This window comes from Episyrphus balteatus, chromosome 1, assembly GCF_945859705.1.
Source record: "Episyrphus balteatus chromosome 1, idEpiBalt1.1, whole genome shotgun sequence".
In the NCBI taxonomy this organism is placed as follows: Eukaryota; Metazoa; Arthropoda; class Insecta; order Diptera; family Syrphidae; genus Episyrphus; species Episyrphus balteatus.
In genome coordinates this window covers 83,658,767-83,682,679 of record NC_079134.1, presented here as the reverse complement: position 1 = coordinate 83,682,679, position 23,913 = coordinate 83,658,767, and the positions used below count along the sequence as shown (strand labels likewise).

General features: G+C 31.3%; 1 protein-coding gene across 10 annotated transcripts in view; it reads left to right on the top strand.

The window, feature by feature from the left end:
* LOC129906876 (uncharacterized) overlaps positions 1-23,913 on the top strand; it is a 564,039-nt gene that overhangs the window by 285,705 nt on the left and 254,421 nt on the right. For all 10 annotated transcript variants that reach the window (XR_008770860.1, XR_008770862.1, XR_008770861.1 and 7 more), the window contains one exon: positions 6,269-6,498. Coding sequence is in view for 6 of the 10 variants with exons in the window: in XM_055982839.1 (XP_055838814.1) it covers positions 6,269-6,498 (230 nt within the window). In the remaining 4 variants the exon portion in view is untranslated. The remainder of the gene's footprint in view (positions 1-6,268; positions 6,499-23,913) is intronic.

The window sequence follows — 23,913 nt, the reverse complement described above, 5'->3', positions numbered from 1 at the left end:
GCTTTGTTCTCGTATGAGTGCCATTGAATTTGGTGTTTGCTCAGTTCTTCAGTGACAGATCTATACTCGTCGGCTTCTTCTTGGAAATCCTGAGATCATAATTGGTGATGGTGTAATTTTTTTGCTGCCTTTAGCGTGAGATTTTGATTTAGCATCAGCTACCGCATTATTCACTTTTTTAGTTTCTGTAATCAACTCTTTATTATTTACAGCTTCAGAGCTTTTCTGATTTCTTAAACAAATCTCGGGACTACCTGTTGCTTTACGTTTCTTTGTGATACGCTTATTTTTCTTTTTCTCAGTTTCGAACAAGAGTTCTTCTTCATCAGTTTGATATTCAGGTTCCATATATCTTGGACTTAACTGAAGCGTGGACTCTGCATCTTTCTTGTTAATCAAGGAAACTTTCTCTTCGAGTTTTTTCATCATAGTAGTTTTTTGATTGGTCTTTCTCTTTTTCTTCGATGGAACTCTGTTGATCTGTGATGTCGATCTCTTCATTGATCTTGGTTCCTTTTTCGCTGATGTTTTTAACATCTGTAGTATTGTTTGAGGTTGTCGATGATGTAACCCCTGAAGTTAATTTGTTTGGGGGAGTTCTTTGCATCTTTGAACTCCGTCTCTCAATATTTATAAGCAATAATTGGTCCTCCCCAGAATCCATAGGACCGACCTCTAAAGAGAGTGGATTTACCAGTTTAACTGGATTGCCACCTGGGGTATTTAATCTATTCGTTTTGTTCATTGCCATAATTTTTTTTTTTTTAAACTGTGTTTTCGTACCATAAATAGGTCAGTTACTTCTATCCATAGTTTATATTCAGCCGCCCCACAGGGTACAGACGCTGACCAGTGTGCCGCACAATATGTGTCAGACGCTCTTGGATTTAATTGTGAGCTGGTGCATTCAGAGCGATATTTCTGTTCTTTTGCTCCTAGTTCCTGAAAAGATAACTCAGGTGACTCAGCTCGTGGATCGAAAGGATCCAACGCTCGTCGTTAGTTGGATATCCAGCGGGCACCGCGAGGAGGTGACGATGCGATTTTGCCACGCCACGCCACGTTAGATTAATGAAAAATTTATTGAGACCTTTTTTGTGGAGCAATCAATTTCCAACAAGAATATGTCTTGCGCGTTTGATCATTATAATTTTTCAATTTGTTACAAAATTAAGAACAAAAAACGAATTTTTAAAGATTTTCTCGATTTTTGGACCTCAAATATCTATTCAACGGTTAGATAAACGAAAAAAGTGTATAAGGCCTTTTTTGTAGAGCGTTCAATTTCCTACAAGAATATGAAAAGAAATTTGCTAAAAAGTCTATTAATAAAAAAATAATTTTTTTTAGTAGAAGCTTGATGTAAAAATGGAAAATTGCAAAGCGGAGGACCTTCCCATTAATATAAAGAGCTCATATTTGGTGTGTATATTCTAGAGGGGTCTTGCAATCGATTTTTCGGAGTACCAAATCGAAAAAAAAAATTCCGATTTTTTTGACCCACCCTAATGTGTATGTGAATGTATGTACATTAGAGTGACCGCAACTCCCATAGAAAAAAATTTTGTCGATTTTTTTTCGGGGGAACCCCATAAAATGTTCCGCCTTTGCAGATTTTTAGATAGCCAAAATTTCAGCTCCATTGGATAGGTCTAAATGGTGCCGACACTCGCTCAAAGTATCAAAAATCTCTGTTTTCTTACTGTTTTTCGAAGAAAATTAGCTCTAGCTCCCAAACAAATGGGGTTATTTTCACTTTTTATATATTAAATTAAAGGTAGTGTTGTTACACATAATTCAGATCCTAAATTTGTTTAGTTTTACCAAAAAAAAATATTGTCAACAATTTAAATTTTCAGTACTTACCTCAAAAAGAGCTGAAGTGCAAACTCGATTAAAAATGAAACTTTCTATGTTATAGATTGATGTAAGGTATCTAATCGAAATGCTTGTCGTATAATATATGATAATTATATCAACAATAGAATCACAGAGTAAAATTGACAAAATTGACAAGACAAACTTCTAGGAGTACCAGTTATATAAAATAGTACTGATGAAGAGCAGGCAGCAGCTGTGTATGAAATGATGGAACAATGGGGAGTTTTGAATGCTGTAAAAGCAATGTGTTTTGACACCACTGCTTCAAACACTGGAAGAGTGAAAGGATCTTGCAACATTTTGCAGCAAATGTTGGATAAAGAGTTGCTGTACCTGGCCTGTCGTCACCATATTCTTGAAGTTTTGCTAAGAGGTATTTTTCATTGTAAGTTGGGTTCAACTGGGACCTCAACCAGATATTTTTAAAAGGTTTCAAAATAAATGGTCAAAAATAGATTCAAAAATATATCACACGGGTATCAGTGATTAAAATGTAAATAAACGCCTAACCCCTGAAGTTATAACCCAGATATCAGTTGAATTAAAGGAAAAACTACAAGAATGTAGTTAGCCTAGAAATGATTATAAGGAATTTCTTCAGTTGGTTTTGGTTTTTGTTGAAGTTCTAGATGGAAGCGTAGTTAGATTCAGAACACCAGGAGCCATCATGCTAGGTGGATGGCCAAAGCTATTTATAGTTTAAAAATATTCATGTTTCGAAGCCAGTTTAAAATAAGTAACGAGTAACGAAATTCTCTCGGTGATATCTGCGTTTTCATCGTAAAAATTTACTGCCATGCTTGGTTTAATGCCCGAAGAGCTTATGTGGCTCCTAAACAAAATCTTGATCTTTTGCGTAATTGCATTGAATACCGCAAGATTTACAAAGACATTTCAGAGAAGGCTCTTGCTAAATTCTCAAACCATTTATGGTATTTGAGTTCAGAGTTGGTAGGTCTGGCGTTCTTTGACCCAACTTTACCAGATGGCGAAAAATCAGAAATGGCAAACATAATTTTGAAAAATAGCGAAACGGAAACCAACAGAAAAGTAAAGCCAAAGCTACAGACACATGAAGTTGAACAATTTGTCACAGCAGGGTTAAAAAATATTGTGAACAAAGAAACATTGAACTTTTTCAGCCGATTGAAAATAAACACAAAAATTTCATTTTAAATCGAGTTTGCACCTCTGCTCTTTTTGAGGTAAGTACTGAAAATTTAAATTGATGACAATATCTTTTTTTTTTAGTAAAACTAAACAAATTTAGCATCTGAATTATGTGTAACAACACTACCTTTAATTTAACATATAAAAAGTGAAAATAACCCCATCTGTTTGGGAGCTAGAGCTAATTTTTTTTGAAAAACAGTGAAAAAACAGAGATTTTTGATACTTTGAGCGAGTGTCGGCACCATTTAGACTTATCCAATCAAGCTGAAATTTTGGCTATCTGAAAATCTGCAAAGGCGGAACATTTTATGGGGTTCCCCCGACCAAATTTCGAATATCGATTTCTTGCGGTCACTCTATTGTACATACATAATATAATATAAGAGATTACTGCTTTAGTATTTAACGTGTTGAATACATAAATAAATAAAAAAAAAGAAACAGAGAGTATCTGGAAAATTAACATTTAAAAAAATGAAGTACAATTAATTGAAGGATAGCGCTTATACTATCGAATGCATTTTTATGTTTTTCCCAACAATTCAAAGTAATAAATTCAAGCTTTTGAACGATACCATGAGACTAGAAAAAATATTTTAGCTTTACAAAAAGGTACAGCACGTTGTTGTTGATGTGACCGTTGATTTTATTTTTTTCCCAAATTAAGTCATTTTCTAGTCTCGACCCAACCTACACGCTCTAGCTTTTTGGCACACACTGTTTATCGTTCCGCTCAATTGTTGCCAACCTATGAACCACGTTTATAGCTTTGGTATTCATAACGAAGAAAAAATTAACTAAAATAATAAAAATTATTAAAATTATTTTTATTTTAAGTGGAGCGATTGAATATACTTCAATTTATAAGTTCAAGTGACCTCAACTCAACAAAAATTTATAAAGTGTTTCGCCCAGGTACGACAGTGGGTTCATCAGTTAGATCTGTCGTACCCTTACTAAGACGCCTTATTGTGGTCGATGTTTACCGACACTATATAAAACTCACAGCATGAATATACTGTGAATTTTAATATTCTAAGGGAATTTGTTTAAATTCAGACACCTAGAAAATGTATGCCCGTGGTCAGGCTGATATAATACATACATACATTTTCTAGGTGTCTGAATTTAAACAAATTCCCTTAGAATATTAAAATTCACAGTATAATCATGATGTGAGTTTTATATAGTGTCGGTAAACATAGACGAAAATAAGGCGTCTTAGTAAGGGTACGACAGATCTAACTGATGAGCCCACTGTCGTACCTGGGCGAAACGCTTTATAAATTTTTGGAGTTGAGGTCACTTGAACTTATAAATTGGATTTGGTATTCATAGCTCTGGTTTTTCATAACTTCGGTTTTTAGTAACTTTTACTCCTAAACTCTGGTATTCCAGTTTACATATTTTTTTCTACCACGCCTAGTTGTTCTTCATCTTCTTCCTTTTCTCGGCGCTGCGCTGTTATGATCTCGATGTCGAGGGGATCATAACTATCTACCACGTCTAGTTGTTGAGCATCAAAAACTAATTTTCAATGAAATTCTTTTTTATGAGTAATCCAAAATATATGTTTTTTCGTTATTGTTTTGTTTTTTTTTTTTTTTTTAATTCAAGTCAAAAGTAGTATCAAATTCATATTTCCTTTAAAAAAAAACATTAGATTGCAAATTTTACGTTTATTCAAGTTCATGAACATCTGAACCCTAATAATAATAATGATAATGGTAATGTATGATAGTAATTTATATTTATTACTATATTAACAATAATTACACGGTGCGACACTGAAAATACACCCGAGAAATAACATAGTTTAGGCTGTTCGTATGGTCGAATAATGCATAAAAATATTTTTGTTATATTTTTGGAACCCTCCATTTTTTTTATTTACAAAAAACCATTTTTACAGACCTTACGATGTAATCTATCAATATTTCAGTCATTTTTCTAACAACTCTCAATATGTTATATGTTTTTGGAAAGAGGTTTTCCAGACCTTTTGAATGATGTATAGAAGTCTATTGTTTAAACAAATTAAGTGTAGGTTTTTATCCCACAAATCTTGAAAAAGTGATTTTTTTCAAAATTTTTTCAACTTTACCCATTTTTTTTTGTAAAATAAAACAAACAAAAAAATAAAGTAAGGCTATATTCTGAAAGAATATACATTTAGGCACAAATTGGCGTATTTTTTATTGAATTTGACCAAAATTGCGGAATCTATGCTATTTTTTCGTAAATAGAAAATGTGGTTTTTCATTATGTGAATTGCAAGGTGCACAATAGGGTATTCGTTATTTTAAAATAATAACAATTTCTATGCTCCTAGGATCTTATATGGTTGGAAATAAACTAAAAAAAATATTCCCCAAGTTTCAAGTCTCTAACTTAATTCTAACCTGTGCCGCCAAGCGGTTGAAGTTTCTTATGGGAATAACATGGGGTTTCTTGGACCTTGTTCCATCAATTTTAAATTCCAGCCAAACCATTCGTTCAAAAAATTTAAAACTTTACAGACTCAAATATAATAAGTGTAGCTATCATGTGAAAATTTTTCAGATTTTTAATTGTTATAATTTTAGAGATTTAGCTTGGTATAAAAATTCTTTTTTTCAGACTTTTTCAAAAATCGCTTTTTACCCGTTTAATGTCAAAAAATTAAAAAAACATACATTTTTATTCACAAATAAGCGTAGTATGTAAGAATATACATTTGTGCCTAAATGTATATTCTTTCAGAATATAGCCTTACTTTATTTTTTTGTTTGTTTTATTTTACAAAAAAAATTGGGTAAAGTTGAAAAAATTGTGAAAAAAAATCACTTTTTCAAGATTTGTGGGATAAAAACCTACACTTAATTTGTTTAAACAATAGACTTCTATACATCATTCAAAAGGTCTGGAAATCCTCTTTCCAAAAACATATAACATATTGAGAGTTGTTAGAAAAATGACTGAAATATTGATAGATTACATCGTAAGGTCTGTAAAAATGGTTTTTTGTAAATAAAAAAAAAATGGAGGGTTCCAAAAATATAACAAAAATATTTTTATGCATTATTCGACCATACGAACAGCCTACACTATGTTATTTCTCGGGTGTTTTTTATTTTGTAGCACAGTGTTATGAGATCATAAGTATAAAATTATTTTTAGCAACTAAAAAGTATATATGTAGTTGTAATAAATAAATAACTTGTAATCTTTTTAGTTTGATAAATGTGTTGCAAAATTGGGAAAGATGGAGTCGCAGCTGTTTCAAACATTAAATGTTAACATGATGGAAGGTGCAAGTGATTCCATCTACAGCCTGATATGTGTAGATTCAAAATGGGATACCCTTTTGAACCATGGTCCCTGGACACCTCAAGATCAATCATTTCTGGAACATATGCGTACAGATCTTTGCAAGGGCAAACTTATCACAGATATATTTTTAAGGTAAGTTTTCTATTTTGTGATTCCAGTTTAACTCCCCAAAGTTCCATTTTTACTAAAAATAAAGTAATTTTCACAAATGGGAATAGACCAGTGCCGATGCCTTCAAAAACATTAAAAAGTACAAAAAAATCATAGTAGGATGAAACCCATTGGAAAAGGAGGGGAATATGATAAGAATGAAAGGAAAAATAAATTACGGGCGAGCCGAGTTCGGGAAGTGGGTGGGTTGAGTTTTTATTTAGTGGTAAAAAATGGTATATCTTGATTTCCGGCAAAACTACAAATCCTATAGAAAAAAGTTGTATCGCAAAGTTGTAGGTAATAAAAAGATCTACAACTTTTGTATCAACAATTTTTTCACATAACCTCAAAATTTATGTGAAAAATTAAAAAAACGAGTTTTTGGTTTTTTATTTTTATCTTTTTCAAAAACAAAAATTTTTCTACGAAATTTGGTGAAAACTTACCTTATTATGTCCCAAATACATTGTAATTTATTTGATTTAAAATATTAATTTGTTCACCTTATTTTGACTTAATACCAAAAAAAGACCCTAATTTTCAATCGAAAATTCACGTGTCAAAATATCAGCTTTTTTTAAAAAGTCGGTGGGCATTTCGTTCGTTAAAATGTCTATTTTCTGATGGTGTAAAAAAAATTTACATTAGTATACTATAGAACATGTTCTAGTAAAATTCAAAAAATGAAAAAAGCTTGAATTCGAAAAAAAATTTGTATCATTGCTTACAATTTTGGCCTATTTATTCAAATGTACACTTTAATTACTCAAAAAACGTAAGGTTTCATGTAACATTGATTAAACTTACGTTTTTTGAGTAATTAAAGTGTACATTTGAATAAATAGGCCAAAATTGTAAACAATGATAAAAATTTTTTTTCGAATTCAAGCTTTTTTCATTTTTTGAATTTTACTAGAACATGTTCTATAGTATACTAATGTAAATTTTTTTTACACCATCAGAAAATAGACATTTTAACGAACGAAATGCCCACCGACTTTTTGAAAAAAGCTGATATTTTGACACGTGAATTTTCGATTGAAAATTAGGTTGTTTTTTTGGTATTAAGTCAAAATAAGGTGAACAAATTAATATTTTAAATCAAATAAATTACAGTGTATTTGGGACATAATAAGGTAAGTTTTCACCAAATTTCGTAGAAAAATTTTTGTTTTTGAAAAAAGATAAAAATAAAAAACCAAAAACTCGGTTTTTTGAATTTTTCACATAAATTTTGAGGTTATGTGAAAAAATTGTTGATACAAAAGTTGTAGATCTTTTTATTACCTACAACTTTGCGATACAACTTTTTTCTATAGGATTTGTAGTTTTGCCGGAAATCAAGATATACCATTTTTTACCACTAAAAACTCAACCCACCCACTTCCCGAACTCGGCTCGCCCGTAATTTATTTTTCCTTTAATTTTCATCATATTCACCTCCTTTTCCAATGGGTCTCATTCTACTATGATTTTTTTTGGTATCAAAAATTATCGACCCTGGTCTAGAATTCATTGGTACAAAATTAATTTTGTTAAAGTCTGTTTTTTTTTTTAATCTCCAACATTATTTTTGTTTTAGCGAAAGCTAAATATAAAATTTTGTTTTCATGTATGTTCGCATTATTTTACAAAAATTCATATCGTCGGCATAGAGTGTAAACCTGCTAACTCCACTTTTACACTCGTGACAAAATTGATTAAAAAATAAAATATTTCTAAATTTTTCAATAAATTCAAGACAGCATAAAGTTATTGGCAAGAGTACGATAACTAAGGCGGTGAAAAATAATAACGGAATTCTGTAGAACAGTCAAATACAAGCATATTTTTCTATGGGAGGGGGGTTGTATCTCCCTCCGTTTAGGCGGGAGGGGCAGTTTTTTAAAATATGACAAAAAATTAGAAAAAAAATGTAAAAAAAACAACGGCAAAACTTACAGTTATGAATGATACCTTTTTCAAAAGCCAAAATTCTACACTTAATTTTAATTTTAAATCAAGTTATTTCAATCAATGTTTTTCGAAATAATCGATTTCAAAATTTGTAAAAAAAAAGTTTGAAAAAACACATTGAATACAATTTTTACCATTACTGTGACATTAAATATTATGAAATTAATAGATGAAATAAGCTGCCTTAATTAATGTTAAATAAATAAAAAATAAATAATAATCCAGTCAAATAAGGGTTTAACCTCGGTATGAATGTTAGTAGAAATTTTTTTTGCTCAATATCTTCCTTTTGCCATTCTATAACATATCTCAAAAGTCTAGAAAAATCTCATGTCCGCTTGTCGCGATTTCAAGTTCAAATCGCGAAATGGAGATTTTCAAAATTAGCAAAAATAGGCTATGGTATTATATACACATATGATACATAATTTCAAGGTATTTTTTAATGCTGATTCCAAAAAATTTAAAATCAAAACAATCTGACGTCTCTGGAAAAAGTTATACCTGTTTTTCATCTGTCAACTCATATTATTATAACAGTTGCAAACTTACTGCCGAAAAACCCTTAAAAGTTATGGTAGATGGACCAAATTTTGCATGAAGATTTTAGAATCCATCATTATTAAAAATCAAAACAATCCATTACAAAAAAATATATACCTACGAAATAATGGTATTTTTTGATGGAGGGGCAAATTTTAGGATATGCACTAAAGAAGATTCTTGTTCATCTTAGGAATAAGTGCTAATAGGCTATTTTTTTCATTTTAATCTTTGTTTGGATATTCTTTAACTACCCTCAAAAATCTAAAAAAAAATCTCATGTCCGCAAGTCCTAATTTTCTTGGTTTGAAGATAAGGTGCAGATTTTAAAAAATTGAAAAACTACACTTCAGATATTTGTGTCAGATCAACATGAATAGGGTGCATTACTTTTCAGGGATGGTCTTGTTGACTTGTTTGTGGGTTTTGTTGGAATAAGTGTTAAAAAAAACCTTTAAATCACGTCGCTTATGTTGGTATACATATAAAAATTTAAACTTTTCTTATTAATTTTTTAAAATCTGCACCTTATTTTCAAACCAAGAAAATTAGGACTTGCGGACATGAGATTTTTTTTAGATTTTTGAGGGTAGTTAAAGAATATCCAAACAAAGATTAAAATGAAAAAATTAGCCTATTAGCACTTATTCCTAAGATGAACAAGAATCTTCTTTAGTGCATATCCTAAAATTTGCCCCTCCATCAAAAAATACCATTATTTCGTAGGTATATATTTTTTTGTAATGGATTGTTTTGATTTTTAATAATGATGGATTCTTAAATCTTCATGCAAAATTTGGTCCATCTACCATAACTTTTAAGGGTTTTTCGGCAGTAAGCTTGCAACTGTTATAATAATATGAGTTGACAGATGAAAAACTGGTATAACTTTTTCCAGAGACGTGAGATTGTTTTGATTTTAGATTTTTTGGAATCAGCATTAAAAAATACCTTGAAATCATGTATCATTATGTGTATATAATACCATAGCCTATTTTTGCTAATTTTGAAAATCTCCATTTCGCGATTTGACCTTGAAATCGCGACAAGCGGACATGAGATTTTTCTAGACTTTTGAGATATGTTATAGAATGGCAAAAGGAAGATATTGAGCAAAAAAAATGTCTACTAACATTCATTCCGAGATTTACCCCTTTTTTCTCCTTATTTGACTGTATTATAAATAAAATAAATAATTAATCAAGTACTGAAAACCATATGCTTCTATGAGAAAATTAAAAATAAGAAAATTACCTCTTATCAGATTTTCATTTTCTTGGCTATTTTCGCCAATATTAACAGCTTTTTAACTTTAAAGTATCATGCCTCAAGGTTAATAGTATCATGCTTCAAGATTTTAACTCCCTTTTGTATCCTCTGTCCCGCTCAGACAACTTCGTTGCTTCGCTTAGGCCATTAATTTGGTCCTAAGAATCTGGCGATATTTTTGAAAAGAATACTTAAAAATAGATAAAAATGGTAGAAGTATAAAGTTCAAGGCGTATCAAAGTGAGATAGGTAAGTGGGGTCAAAGTTGGGTATGTACAAAGTTTCTTTTGGATTCGAAGAAACTTTTAAATTTTGAAATAAAACCAATTCTTAAAAATTAGTAAAGACGCGGTATAAGTATGAAGTTCAAGGCGTTTCAAAGTGAGATGGGTAAGGCGGGGCATGCTGCCCCCCTGCAACCCCTCTGCTTGGGCACACTATAGGATTTGGGGTGGGGTCAAGGTTAGGTATGTACAAAGTTTCTTTTGAATTGGAAAAAAAACTTTTAAATTCTGAAGAAATTTTGCCTACACCCAAACTCGCACCCGCCCCAAATCCTATAATAGTGAGCCCAAGCAGGTGGGTTGCAAGAGGGCATACTCCTTGCAAGCATTATGTTTATGTAAACATGAAAAAAAACTAAAAAAATGCAAAGTTGATAAAAAGGAAGTTTTTCAATTTTCTCAAAAACTAGAAGACATAGAAGCATATTGTTTTCAGAATTTGGTAAGAAATTAATTGAGGTAGTTTATTTCATCGATTAATTTCATATTTATATTCATAGTCTTGGTAAAAATAGTATTAAATGTGTTTTTTTGTTAAACTTTTTTCCCAAATTTTGACTTGATTATTTTGAGAACATTTAATTGAAATAATTTGATTTAAAAATTAGAATTAAGTGTGAAATTCTGGCTTTTGAAAAAGGTATCATTCATAACTGTAAGTGTTGCCGTTGTTTTTTAATATTTTTTAAAATTTTCGTCATATTTTAGAAAATTGCACCTCCCGACTAAAAGGGGGAGATAGACCCCCCCTCCCATGGTAAAAAATTATTGTATTAAACTCCTCTACAAAATACCGCTATCAATTCTTGCCGCCTAGTTATCGTACTCTCCCCAAGTTATTCCTTAGATTCCATACTATTAAATGTAAAAAGAATTGATAAGACTTGAAAGCTTTTTTGTATTTTTAATCAATTTGTGAAATCATTTTTATATGGAGTTTGCAGGTGGGAGTTAGAAGGTTTACAACTTCTAAGCCGACGATGATTTTGCGTCGCTCGTTTGTGTAAAAGCTACTTAATTCTTAGTGACGTTAGAGTCGGACATATCGCATAATAAAATAAAATGCACGACTGGGTCGCACGAACTTGCTCTTAGAGTTAAAGTTGCTTAAATTTTTAAGACTTTTTATATAGAAATTTGAAAAAAAAATAAAATTCGTTTAAAAAAAAAAATTAAATTAAATCTGAAATTAAATTGCCCTCCGAAACAAGTATGCAGTTTTGATTGATATATTAAGATGCATTTTTAGAAAAAAAATTTTCAAAATCGTTAGAGCCGTTTTTTAAAAAACTATTTTTTTATAAATAATTTTTTGGAAAAAAAGTTTTAAAATAAAATTGGTACGCCATTCTTTAGAAATCACTAATCAAAATCTAAAAACAAAATTTCAAAAAAAATTCAATGTCCCGTTTTCGAAAATTTGATTTTTCAAAAAAAAAATTTCAAAATTTTTTTAAAAATTCAAAAATTATTTTTTTCAAAATCTTATTTTTGGCTTATATTTAAATTATATAAATGCTTCTTCACAAAAAGTTTCGTTTAAATCGAATAAGCAGTTTCGGAGATAATCGGATTGGAAAAAAACGGTTCTATGGCAGGTACCGTTAATAATGATTCTCAAAAAAAAATTTTTCATTGAAAGATAGACCTTAGCTTAAAACTAACATTTGAATATTTTAAACAAAATCGTTAGAGCCGTTTTCGAGATATTTCAATTTTACTAAAATCGGTATATGACAAGTACCGTTATTTTTGGTCCAAAAAAATTAATTCTAAAAACCCCTCTGGAGAGTCGCCAAATAACTCTACATACCAAGTTTGACATTAATCGGTCCATCCGTTTAGGCTGTAGCTTCTTATACAGACAGACAGACAGACTGACAGACAGACTGACAGACTGACAGACTGACAGACTGACAGACTGACAGACTGACAGACTGACAGACTGACAGACAGACAGACAGACGGACTTCCGGGACCCACTTTTTTGGCATTGTCTACCATCGTAATGTCATGGAAAAATGTTATCTCAACTTTTTTTTTGTACGAATGCATAACTTGATATATAGTACCTATATCGCAAGTAAAAAATAGAGTTTTGCACAAGTTTTGTAAAATCAAAGTCCAGTTTTGTACAAGCTTACAACCAAAGATATAGCTTTATCAAATTACAGAACTGGGGATAATTTTAGATATTGACTTTAAAATCAATTATTTCAAAAACTATTGCATGAAATAACTTTGTTTAAAATTAATAATTAAGTGTAAGACTCAAGCTTTCTTAAATGTTATTAGGTGTGTTTTTTATTACCACCGGTCTTAACAGGTTAAAAAAAAACGCCTCGGGGCTTAGCGAGAAAAATTGGCAGCACTGCATACTGAATGTTCCGAAATCAGTTAACACAAAAAAATATAAATTTGTCATATTTTTCGCTTTTGGGGTTTATTGTGTGTTTAAAAAAAAAAGTTTAACTAATTAGTTTAACTTTTTAAATAAATATTTAAAATAATAATTGTCATTCCAAACAACAGTTTTGATGTTTTTAAACAAATTCGAAACAATTTACGAACAAGTTAATTTGGTAGCACAGATTTAAATCTGTTGAAAAAGTTAAGCCCAAAGAATTCTCCGGGCTAAACAACTAAGCCCAAGGGGCTAAAGTGCTGTTGCATTTAACATGTAAATTGCTTAGTCCCGACTGCGTTTTTTTTTGTCCAGTTAAGACCGGTGGTAATAAAAAACACACCTATTATTTATAACTGTGTTGCCGTTGTTATTAAATAATTTGTTTTCATTTTTAGTAATTTTTTGGAATTTTATATTTAAAGTCAGACAACCCCTACTTGCGGCAAGATTTTGAATGGCAACCCTAGTTTATTTTAAAGAGGAATAATAAAGCTTTAATTTAGTATTAGAATTTTCAAAACAGATATATGCAATTTGCTCTTAAAGTGTACCCTTAGACCTGACAACCCTTGGGTTGCGGCAATCTGTGACCAGGCAACCCTGTTTTTTTGTAATCTTTGCGTCATTTCCTTTGATATGATCTACATTTCATCAAAAAAAAAAAAAAAACAGATATATGCAAATTCGAGCGGTGGGATCTTAGACTATAATTAAAGTTGTTCATATTGTTTTCTTATATATTGTTATAGAGATACAATCAATAACTTAATTAAGAAATGAATTATATAAATCGATTTTCATCATTTTTTTTTAATGTGTTCCAAACTTTTGGCGGTGGGTGTAAGTATATTTATAGTAGGATATCCCGCCATAGGACGACCTACCCTCATCGGTATACCAGTTGAGAGTTATATTTTCTGAAAGATAGTGTCTAAGGAAATAAATTGCACATGGGTTGCCTAGCGATGCCCTGTCAAGGCGTAGGATTGCCAAGCCTTAAAGTTTATTTTTGCGTATTTTTGAATACGCGTCACTGCTTATATGGCAAGCCTAAGAGTTATTAAAATAAATTGCACGACTGGGGTCGCACGTACTTGCTCTTAGAGTTAAAGTTGCTTAAATTTTTAAGACTTTTTATATAGAAATTTGGAAAAAAAATAAAATTCGTTTAAAAAAAAAAAAATAAAATAAAATCTGAAATTAAATTGCCCTCCAAAACAAGTATGCAGTTTTGATTGATATATTAACATGCATTTTTAGAAAAAAAATTTTCAAAATCGTTAGAGCCGTTTTTTAAAAAACTGATTTTTTATAAATAATTTTTTGAAAAAAAAGTTTAAAAATAAAATTGGTATGCCATTTTGTAGAAGTAACTAATCGACATCTAAAAACAAAATTTCAAAAAAATTCAATGTCCCGTTTTCGAAAATTTGATTTTTCAAAAAAAAATTTTCAAAATTTTTTTAAAAATCCAAAAATTATTTTTTGCAAAATTTTGTTTTTGGCTTATATTTAAATTATGTAAATGCTTCATCACAAAAAGTTTCGTTGAAATCGAATAAGCACTTTCGGAGATAATCGGATTTAAAAAAAACGGTTCTATGGCAGGTACCGTTAATAATGATTTTCAAAAAAAATTTTTTTCATTGAAAGATAGACCTTAGCTTAAAACTAACATTTGAATTTTTTAAACAAAATCGTTAGAGCCGTTTTTGAGATATTTCAATTTTACTGAAATCGGTATATGACAAGTACCGTTATTTTTGGTCCAAAAAAATTAATTCTAAAAACCCCTCTGGAGAGTCGCAAAATAACGCTACATACCAAGTTTGACATTAATCGGTCTATCCGTTTAGGCTGTAGCTCTTTATACAGACAGACAGACAGACAGACAGACAGACTGACAGATAGACTGACAGACAGACAGACAGACAGACAGACGGACTTCCGGGACCCACTTTTTTGGCATTGTCTACCATCGTAATGTCATGGAAAAATGTTATCTCAACTTTTTTTTTTTGTACGAATGCATAACTTGATATATAGTACCTATATCGCAAGTAAAAAATAATATGTCGTAGGAAATTTAATTTGAAAATTTTAATTTTCAGGATTTTTTTTTAATTTGAGTTTGAGTAGGGTAAACAAAGTTGAATTTAGAAAAAGTGCACAAATCTATTTTCTAAGCAAAACTTGATAGAAATAAAATTGAAATTGGAATCGATAGATATTATAAATATATGAAAGCCACAAATTTGATGTAGAATTTTGAAATACAGTATTTTGACCAACCAGAATTTTGACTTTCAGAATTTTGCTCGTACAGCATTTTGCATATACAGAATTTTCACATACAGTATTTTGGCATACAGTATTTTGAATGCAGAATTTTGCACCATACAGATTTTTGACGCCAACCCGTCTTTTTCAAGACATTTTTATCGAATTTTTAAAATATTTGAGCATTATAAAAAATCCAAAAGCAACAAAGAATTTCAGAAAAGAAACATTTAAGATGTATCTATTTATAGATATATTATCATTTTTTAGAAGAGTGTATTCACACTCGAAACGTCGACGCAAAATAGTTAATAATCAAAAACGACCTATAGCCTACACAGAAAAACAAATTAATTAATAATATATTTTTTAGTTTTGTTTTATGCCACCAGACATTATTGGTCTGGCAATGTCTGTATAGAGCCAGCGAGAGATTTTGGGGTTGGTACCCCAGTTTTTACCAGTTAGATATTTGCTCTATGGACCAGCAGGCAGTCCTGGCTTTGTCAATGGTTTTCTTTATATGAGAATTCCAGTTGAGTTTATCGTCTAGGGTAACCTCTAGATATTTAACTTCCTTTGAGAATTCTATCGGTTCGCCGAAGAGAGTAGGCTTTGTAAGTTTGTTTCTTTTTCTGGTGAAGGTGACTATGGTCCTTTTTTTAGGGTAGACATTAAGTCCAACTTTTAAACACCAGTTTTCGACTAGATTGAGTGCTCTTTGTAGGAGATTCGAGATCGTGTCTTCGAATTTACCATTAATGAGAATCACAATGTCGTCAGCATAGCCCTGAACATAAAATCCTTCATTGCTAAGGATGACAATCAGTTCATTAACCACAATGGACCATAGAAATGGGGAGAGAACTCCGCCTTGAGGGCATCCTTTTGCAGCTGTGGTTCTGATCTTGTCATTGCCCAGTGTCACATTAATTTTCCTGTGACTAAGCATATGTTGAACCCATCTATCTGCATGTGGTAGGATCTACCCCTGTGCTGAGCGTGGTTGATTTCCTTGGCTGGTAGGCATATTGGTTGTTGTGAAGAGGTGTTGTTCTCAGTGGCCCGTCCCTGATACGCCTGTCTAGTACCTTCTCCATTGCTTCCAAGAAGAATAAGATAAGGCTAATTGGTCTGAAAGATTTAGCTTGGTCACTTGGTCGGCGGCGTCCTGATTTAGGAATGAACTTGACCGTTGTTTCTTTCCAGCTTTTTTTTTCAAAAGTTTTGATAGCAGGCATAAACTTGAAAATCTACTTTTTGAATTATTACAAACCTTAAAATTTGTGCGTTTTGCATTTCGTATCGAAAAGTTGCAAAAATAGTTCTAAAAAAAAACAAACACAAACGGTATGAGATTCGTTTAAGTTTAACGTTAAGCCTTAGGGCCTAGAACGTTGCTGATGTCGTCGGTCTCCAAAGACCGACAAAAACAAAGAAATGCTTACGAAATCTGGACGGAAAATACTCAAAAATTGCAAAACATAAATAAAAAAAAAGTAAACACGCATCGCAGAAAGACATGCAATGACAAAATGAACAACAAAAAAAAACACAAATGTCATTTTGCCACATACAATTAATGTTCCCGACAATTGTTTGTGTGCGAAAAAGAAGTGGAGACTTTTCAATTTCGTTGTGTCAAACAGCGCACTGTAGAACGAAAAGTTGAACGAAATTTTTGGTTTACCATTTCGTTGTTTTATTTTTGTAATGGATTTTTCGTTTCACATCAGCAGCGTAATAGTCTAGACTAATTAAGAATATCTTCTTCTAAAAATACACTGTACTGTACGAATACTTCGATTGAATAATAACTTAAAACAACTGTTCATTGTTCTCCGCTAGCCCAGAAAGTTAAAATTAAAATCTTTTTTTACTTAATAACAGTGGTAACTTTTGAATTAAAAGTCTTCCTTACCTCAGGCAAACTAATCGCAAAGTTTTGTAAAAAAAATTGCATTTGAAAATATAATTTTTTAAAAATTTTGTTTTAAAATTGTATGGGAATTTTATTACTTTAATGACGCGGATACAGTTTTCTTACAAGAAATTAGAATTCAATGCTGTTTACATAAAACCTAACACCGAAACAACATGTTAAGGATAGTTTCTGATTCAAATACCCCTATCGAAATAGTAAACACAAAAAAATAATTTTTGCGATATTTTGGAATTCGTCAGTTTTCAGCGGTTTACAACATAAAACACATTCAGTTTTAATTATTAGATTAAGCCCTGTTTTTTCAATCGTCAGTTAGACTATCAGAAGAATAAATCAATCAATCAATACTCGTGTACTCAACGGCGGATCCAGGGGGGGGGCACGGGGGCACGCGCCCCCCCGCAGGAGTGGTTCATACTTAAAGCAAATCAAATTATAAGAGTTGTTAAAATATGTATATGAATAATAACAGAAAGAACTTGAGGAAAATCTTGTCTATTTCTGGCTAAAAATGCGAATTTTATTGTTTGTTGCATCCCTTTTCCATGAAAAGCTCCACCTCACAAATAAATAAATGACTATTTGTTGGGCAAACACGAATTTTTTTCGATTAAAAAAAAGTAAATTTTCTGTTTTTTTTTTAACTTCAAAGTGATTGTGCTGAAAAATTTTGATATTCTAAAAAAATTAATTGTTTGTAGGCAACTATATTTTTTCATACGGAGGGGTTGAAGTAGGTACACCCTTAAAAAATTTGCACTTTATTTTAACATTAGTGTTTTTAAAATAGCGCAATTTGCCACAACATTGCATAGCGTATATATTATTGAACTGCTGGGTATGTGGAAGAATCTTGCATTTCCAGAGTTTGCCCAAGTTTGCACCCCCGAAAATAAAGACCCCTTGAAAAAAAAACTCCTCAAAAGCGACCCTTACTTATAGATTTTTATAAATTTTATGTTTTTGAGAAAATTTCTCCAGGGATACCTTTAAAAACATATAAAGAAATAGTAATCCAAATTTCAATAGAATCGGTGCAGTAGTTTTGAAGTTATGACTTATGATGTGAACCGGCTTTGAAAACATTAGTTGTGGGGAGAACGATTTAAAGTTTTGAACACTGGACTAAAAAGTTCGTAAGCGAAATATTTAAATACTCATAACTTGATCAATTTGGGTCCAATAGACTTACAATTTGAACACAATATTTTTGAGATATAAAAAAATTTTAATGCAAATAAAAAAAAAAAACTGGGTTTCCCGGGAAAAAAGTATGTTTCAGTTTTTTCTTATTCTTAGGAACTTTTATATAAGTTAGAATGAAGTCTTTAGTATTTGACTAAAAACTACCAGGTCATTAAAAAATGGTATAAATATGTCCATAATACCTTTTGCTAAATTTTATACAAAATCAATTAAAAAACGAAAACATTTTTTTTTTCTAAATTTCACCTTTAAAACTAAATTTCTCAAAAACTATTTAATGAAACAACCTGAGTCAAAAGATAAAATAAAGAATAAATAACTTTAAGAAAAGCACAGGATTGTACGTGTATTTTATGATTTTTAATATTTTGTTTTTCTCCCGCCTAATCGGGAGGTAAGTGGGTAAGCATAAGCACTTAAGTGGCTTTTACTGTACCAAGAAAATGAAAATTTTTCCTTCCGAATAACTTTTTTGTCATTTGGTACCTATTTGATGTGGATAATGTGCCCAAATATTTTTGGCCAGGTTTAAGACCGAAATACCGCACTGTGCGTCGTTAAAATTCGCTGCTTGTCAGTCAGTCGTAAGAGATACTTCACTTTATTTCTAACTATTTTGCTGATTTTTTTGCCAATCCGTCCCTTGTGCCCCCTCCCCCCCCCCCCCAGAAAAAAATCCTGGGTCCGCCCTTGCGTATACTCTCTAAGTGATTGACGTTTAAGTCGTCATATTTATCAATTTAAAAAGTGTTAACTGACTCTAGTATCTTTTTGACTTTAAGTTAAATTAATTTTAATCCATTTCGCCAATTAGTTGTCATTTAAATTTTACCAAAAAGTTTTATTTATTTGCCATTAAAAAAATAATAAAACCTATTGTGTTTTGCTGTATCTACCAACAACAACAACTTCCACCACTATTAATAATTATAATTTCTCTTAATTGAGAATAGAACTAACTCAGTTAATTGTCTCCCCCCGGTGAGTACAATTTTGGTATATATTCTGCCTTGTACATATTTGATGACTACATCCAACATCCTTGGTTTTTCTTTGCATTAAAAAAAATCAAATCATTGACTGCGGACAACAACTGTATTTCTCTACATCCTGTGACGACAAAAATCATTGTCTCGCCTGCCACAGCATTCATCACACTGAGAGCATCTGCTTGCCCCCATCCGCTGCCCTTTTCATCATCAAACGTTTACTGCATCACTACATGCATTTTCATACAAGCCGTCAGTAAATTTCTTCCCGGTGAGTTCATCTTTAGTCTATGTTATGCCGAGTAATTATTCAAGAGACTACACACCACACTTTGTTTTCTCTTTGTTTCACTTCTCTTACATCAGCTGTTTTACGTCTAAAAACAACAAATCATAATCCATCAGTTTTGACGTTTACCCCAGCGCCACCTGTCGTGACCTAGAAACCCCAGAACCCTATTACTACTGCATAGGGTGATCAATAACGAATTTTAATTTTAAATTAAAAAAAACTAAACTGATAAAATTAAAAAATATAAAGTTATTTCGATTAAGACATAAATTAAATAATAACTGAAGCAGTATGGCGAACTGTGGATCTTGCGAAAAAATCTGCGACTACATGATAGATTCCATTATGTAGAGTGGAAATTGTAGAAGAACTTTTCATGTTCTTTGTATTGGCGCCTCCTTTAGCAGCATCAAAGTTTTTAATAAAATGAAATCGTTCTACTACTGTGACAAATGCGATCCATTTTCTGATAATAATATTGTTCGTGACGTTCTGCAAAACATGAAGCAGTTAGAAAATTTGGAAAAACAATTATTATTTCTCTCTGACAAAATCGAAAATATATCTTCACCCTCACAATTACAAACAGAAAACACATTAAACTGTTCAAAAAATATAACTCCTGAATCACAAAGTAGTACTGAAACACAACATAAACGAAAAAGTGATGTTATCGATGATGAAAATTCCGATATAAACCCTGCATCGAAAAAAACAGCTGTATATTAGGGTGCTTCTTAAAAATCAATTTTCGAAATTTTAATGAGACACCCTTTCATTTTGTTCCTTCTGCCTTAAATATAAATTGGGTAAGATTTGGTCCAGTTAAAACACGTTCTAGGGGTCGCTACCACAATTCAAAGTTTTGAAAAATACACCAAATTTTGTTTTTTTTTCTCAGAAAATTTTAAAATTTGTAACCAGAATTAAGTACTTTATATTAAATCTCTAACTGTTTTGAAAGAAATTTTGATAAAAATACAGCGGAATAAAAATAAAGTTTAATTTTGAATATTTTTGAATTTGACATTTTTTTGTGTGTTATTCTGTAGAATAGCTAACTGAGTGATCTTTCTTAATTGAAAAATTCAATGATTTTATCTGATTGTTTTGAAGCCTAATATCTTTATTCGACAGACAGTTAACTGACTGTTCATTAGAAGATTGAAAAATTGGGTCTTAAGAGTACTTTGTACTGTAACAAAAAAAAATTTTGTTGAAATTGATCTTGTTTTTTTTTACTTAAATCTTTAGTGAATGGTAGCGACCCCTAAATTTTAATATTAAAATCGGAAAAAAATACCATATACTATGCTTATATGGTGGAACATAATGCAGGGGTGTCCCATTAAAAAATCGAAAAAAAAGATTTTTTCGACCATATAAGAAGCACCCTACTGTATATATATTTAGTAATCACACATTATCTCGCACTATCCCTAATTTCAACTTTAACGTGAATGCACCTACTCCTTCTCTTATCTCTTCGTCATCATTACAAGTGCAACCTCCTTCAGCTGTTACTGATCCCGCACCTATATGTAACACAGAATTAACAACTTCTTCATCTACCAACAGTTCTTCAATTACTTCTATGTCACTTCCAATATCGTCTAAACAACTACCGCAATATTCTGCTCCAAAACGTCCAAATATTGATACCAATCGAACTAATGAGATGCTGTCTCCAATTGTACCTGGACTTAGGGCTGTAGAAGGACAAAAAGTGTTATTTCTTTCTAAACCTGCCCCTTCAACAAATGCCCTCGATATCAAAAATTATATTTCAGAAAAACTGGGAACATCGTTTATCATAAATGTTGAGAAAATTCTGCATCGAAACCACGCAAAATATTCTTCTTTTAAGATACGTGCCCCTGATTCAGTTTTCCACGTACTTAACTCATCGTTTTGGCCAGTTGGAGTCATAATGCATGAGTTTGTGAATAGACCGAGCAACCGAGTAGGAACTTTTCGTCAAAACCGGACAACGCTGAAACAACGTCAAAGCAGAAAAATTATACAGATGAAGTAATTGAGAAGCAGAATAGTTGTGCGCGATTTCACAGAAAAAGACAATTTCATCTATAAAGTCAAATTCGAAAATTTAGATTTTTGTATTATAATGCGAATAACATTACAGACCGCCTGTCTTTCCAATTTTTTTTTTTTTCATAGAAAAAAATATATCCATACAGTTGCTCAGAAGAATACCTGAAGAATACCATGCAACATCATAAATTTATGAAAGAGATAAATAAACCAGTTTAAAAAAAAAAAACAACAAGAATACAAAAAAAACTCGTTTATACTATTCCATATACCTACCACGCAACACCAGATACCATACATTGCGAACGTGCGAGAGATCCATTTCCTGTATCCTCTCATTTTCGCGAAAAAAATACAACACTTTGCATGCGGGTCACATACCCAGCAACGCTAACTTCCTATATGTGAAGTTCACGTTCTCGTTCCCTTTTACTTTGTTTCGTTTATTCTTTATTGACCTGGTTTGATTAAATGCAATCCAGTGTCCCAATAACTTAACTTATTAAATAATAACTTTCATTACTCAACCTACATTGTTGAGTAATAATAAGAAACACTTTTAACCTGAATTGCTCTTTGGCAATTCAGCATATTTATACATTGATTCGAAGTCGTTTAAATGTTGTTATTTTTAGTCTTTAAGTTACTATTAACAAATAAAGTTATTTTTTTGTATTCTTGGAAAACCAAGAAAAATTGAATTCTTTCATTTTTAAACCGATAAGTTGTCTGGCGCAGTCGGTGGCTTTTCCGTCTAAGTATTGTACGAAAATTTATTTAAGTGTCAAAATACTTATTCCTTCTAAGGATTAATTCGGAAATCGAAACATTTTTTTTTACGGTTAAAATTGAAAAGTTGAAAATTAAAAACGGTGTCAATCCAAGAAAAAAAAAAAAAAGAAAAAAACTTGAAGACTCAAACAAAAAAATAAATAAATAAATAAACAAACATAAACAAATACTAAAAGGTGTTAAAAGGAAGTGAAATAGAGTTGTCCTTATAATTATTTCGCGGAGTGTATAATATAAGAATTAGAAAAAAAAAAAACATTGCAAAATGGCAAACCACATAACAGTAAAAAACCTAATTACTGAAGCTCGATCCGTTCCAGTGTTCAGAGGAGATGGGTCATCAGAACTCAGTTCGTTCTTGTCGGAGGCTGAAAATATTGCATCTCTGGCAATAGAACAGAACTCGAAGAACTACATTTACAACATCTTCATTGCTAAACTTCAAGGAGAAGCTGCAATGTCGATTAGAAGACTTCCCGACGATAGAAACTGGGAGACTATCAAACAGCAACTCATCAAATCTTTTGGGGTTCAGGAGTCATACCTCAAGCTTAAGGATAAAGCCGACGGAGTAAAATTCAGTAATGTAAGTCAGTTTTATAAAGAATTAAGAGATATTTTAGATAAGCTTAACCTTAAGTATAAATTAGATTCAGAGAAACCAACGGAATTTAAGCCTCAAAATAATGAAAAAAGTATATTAGAAAAATTTTTAAATAAGATAAATAGATCCGATAGTATGTATCTTCGGATAAAAGACGTTTTAACATTAGAAGAAGCTTATTATAGCTTAGTCGAAACTGGTATTAATGACCATATTAAAAATGACAACAATCCAGGTAGACAGTCTAATTTTAAAAATAGAGATCATCAAAATTATCAAACTCGTACCTACCACAACAATAATAGGTACAGTGATAATAATAATAGATATAATAATAATCAAAATAGGTTCAATCAAAGTCGCGATGAGATATCTCAAAACAGTAACTATAGTAACAAAAGCAGATATCAGACTTCAAATTTTTCAAACAGGAATTCAAACCCTTTCCGTAATAACTCACCATCCAGCTCTCAAAGCCAACAAAATAGACAAGAATCTGTGAACTCAAATCACAATGTAGAAACACACGAAAATTTTCATTTAACGCCTCGGGAAACACATTACCAATAGTAAGCTTAACAGTAGAAGGACAAAAAATAAATTGCTTAATCGATACAGGTTCAGCAATATCAATCATAAACTCCCCTTTGTTTCCAAATAGACTACGTAAAAACTTAGAAATCCCGATACGAATGTCGACTCTAACCAGAGATGAATTGATAAAACAAGAAATTATTACCGAACTTCCAGAAGAGTTCAACGAAGTAGCAACAAT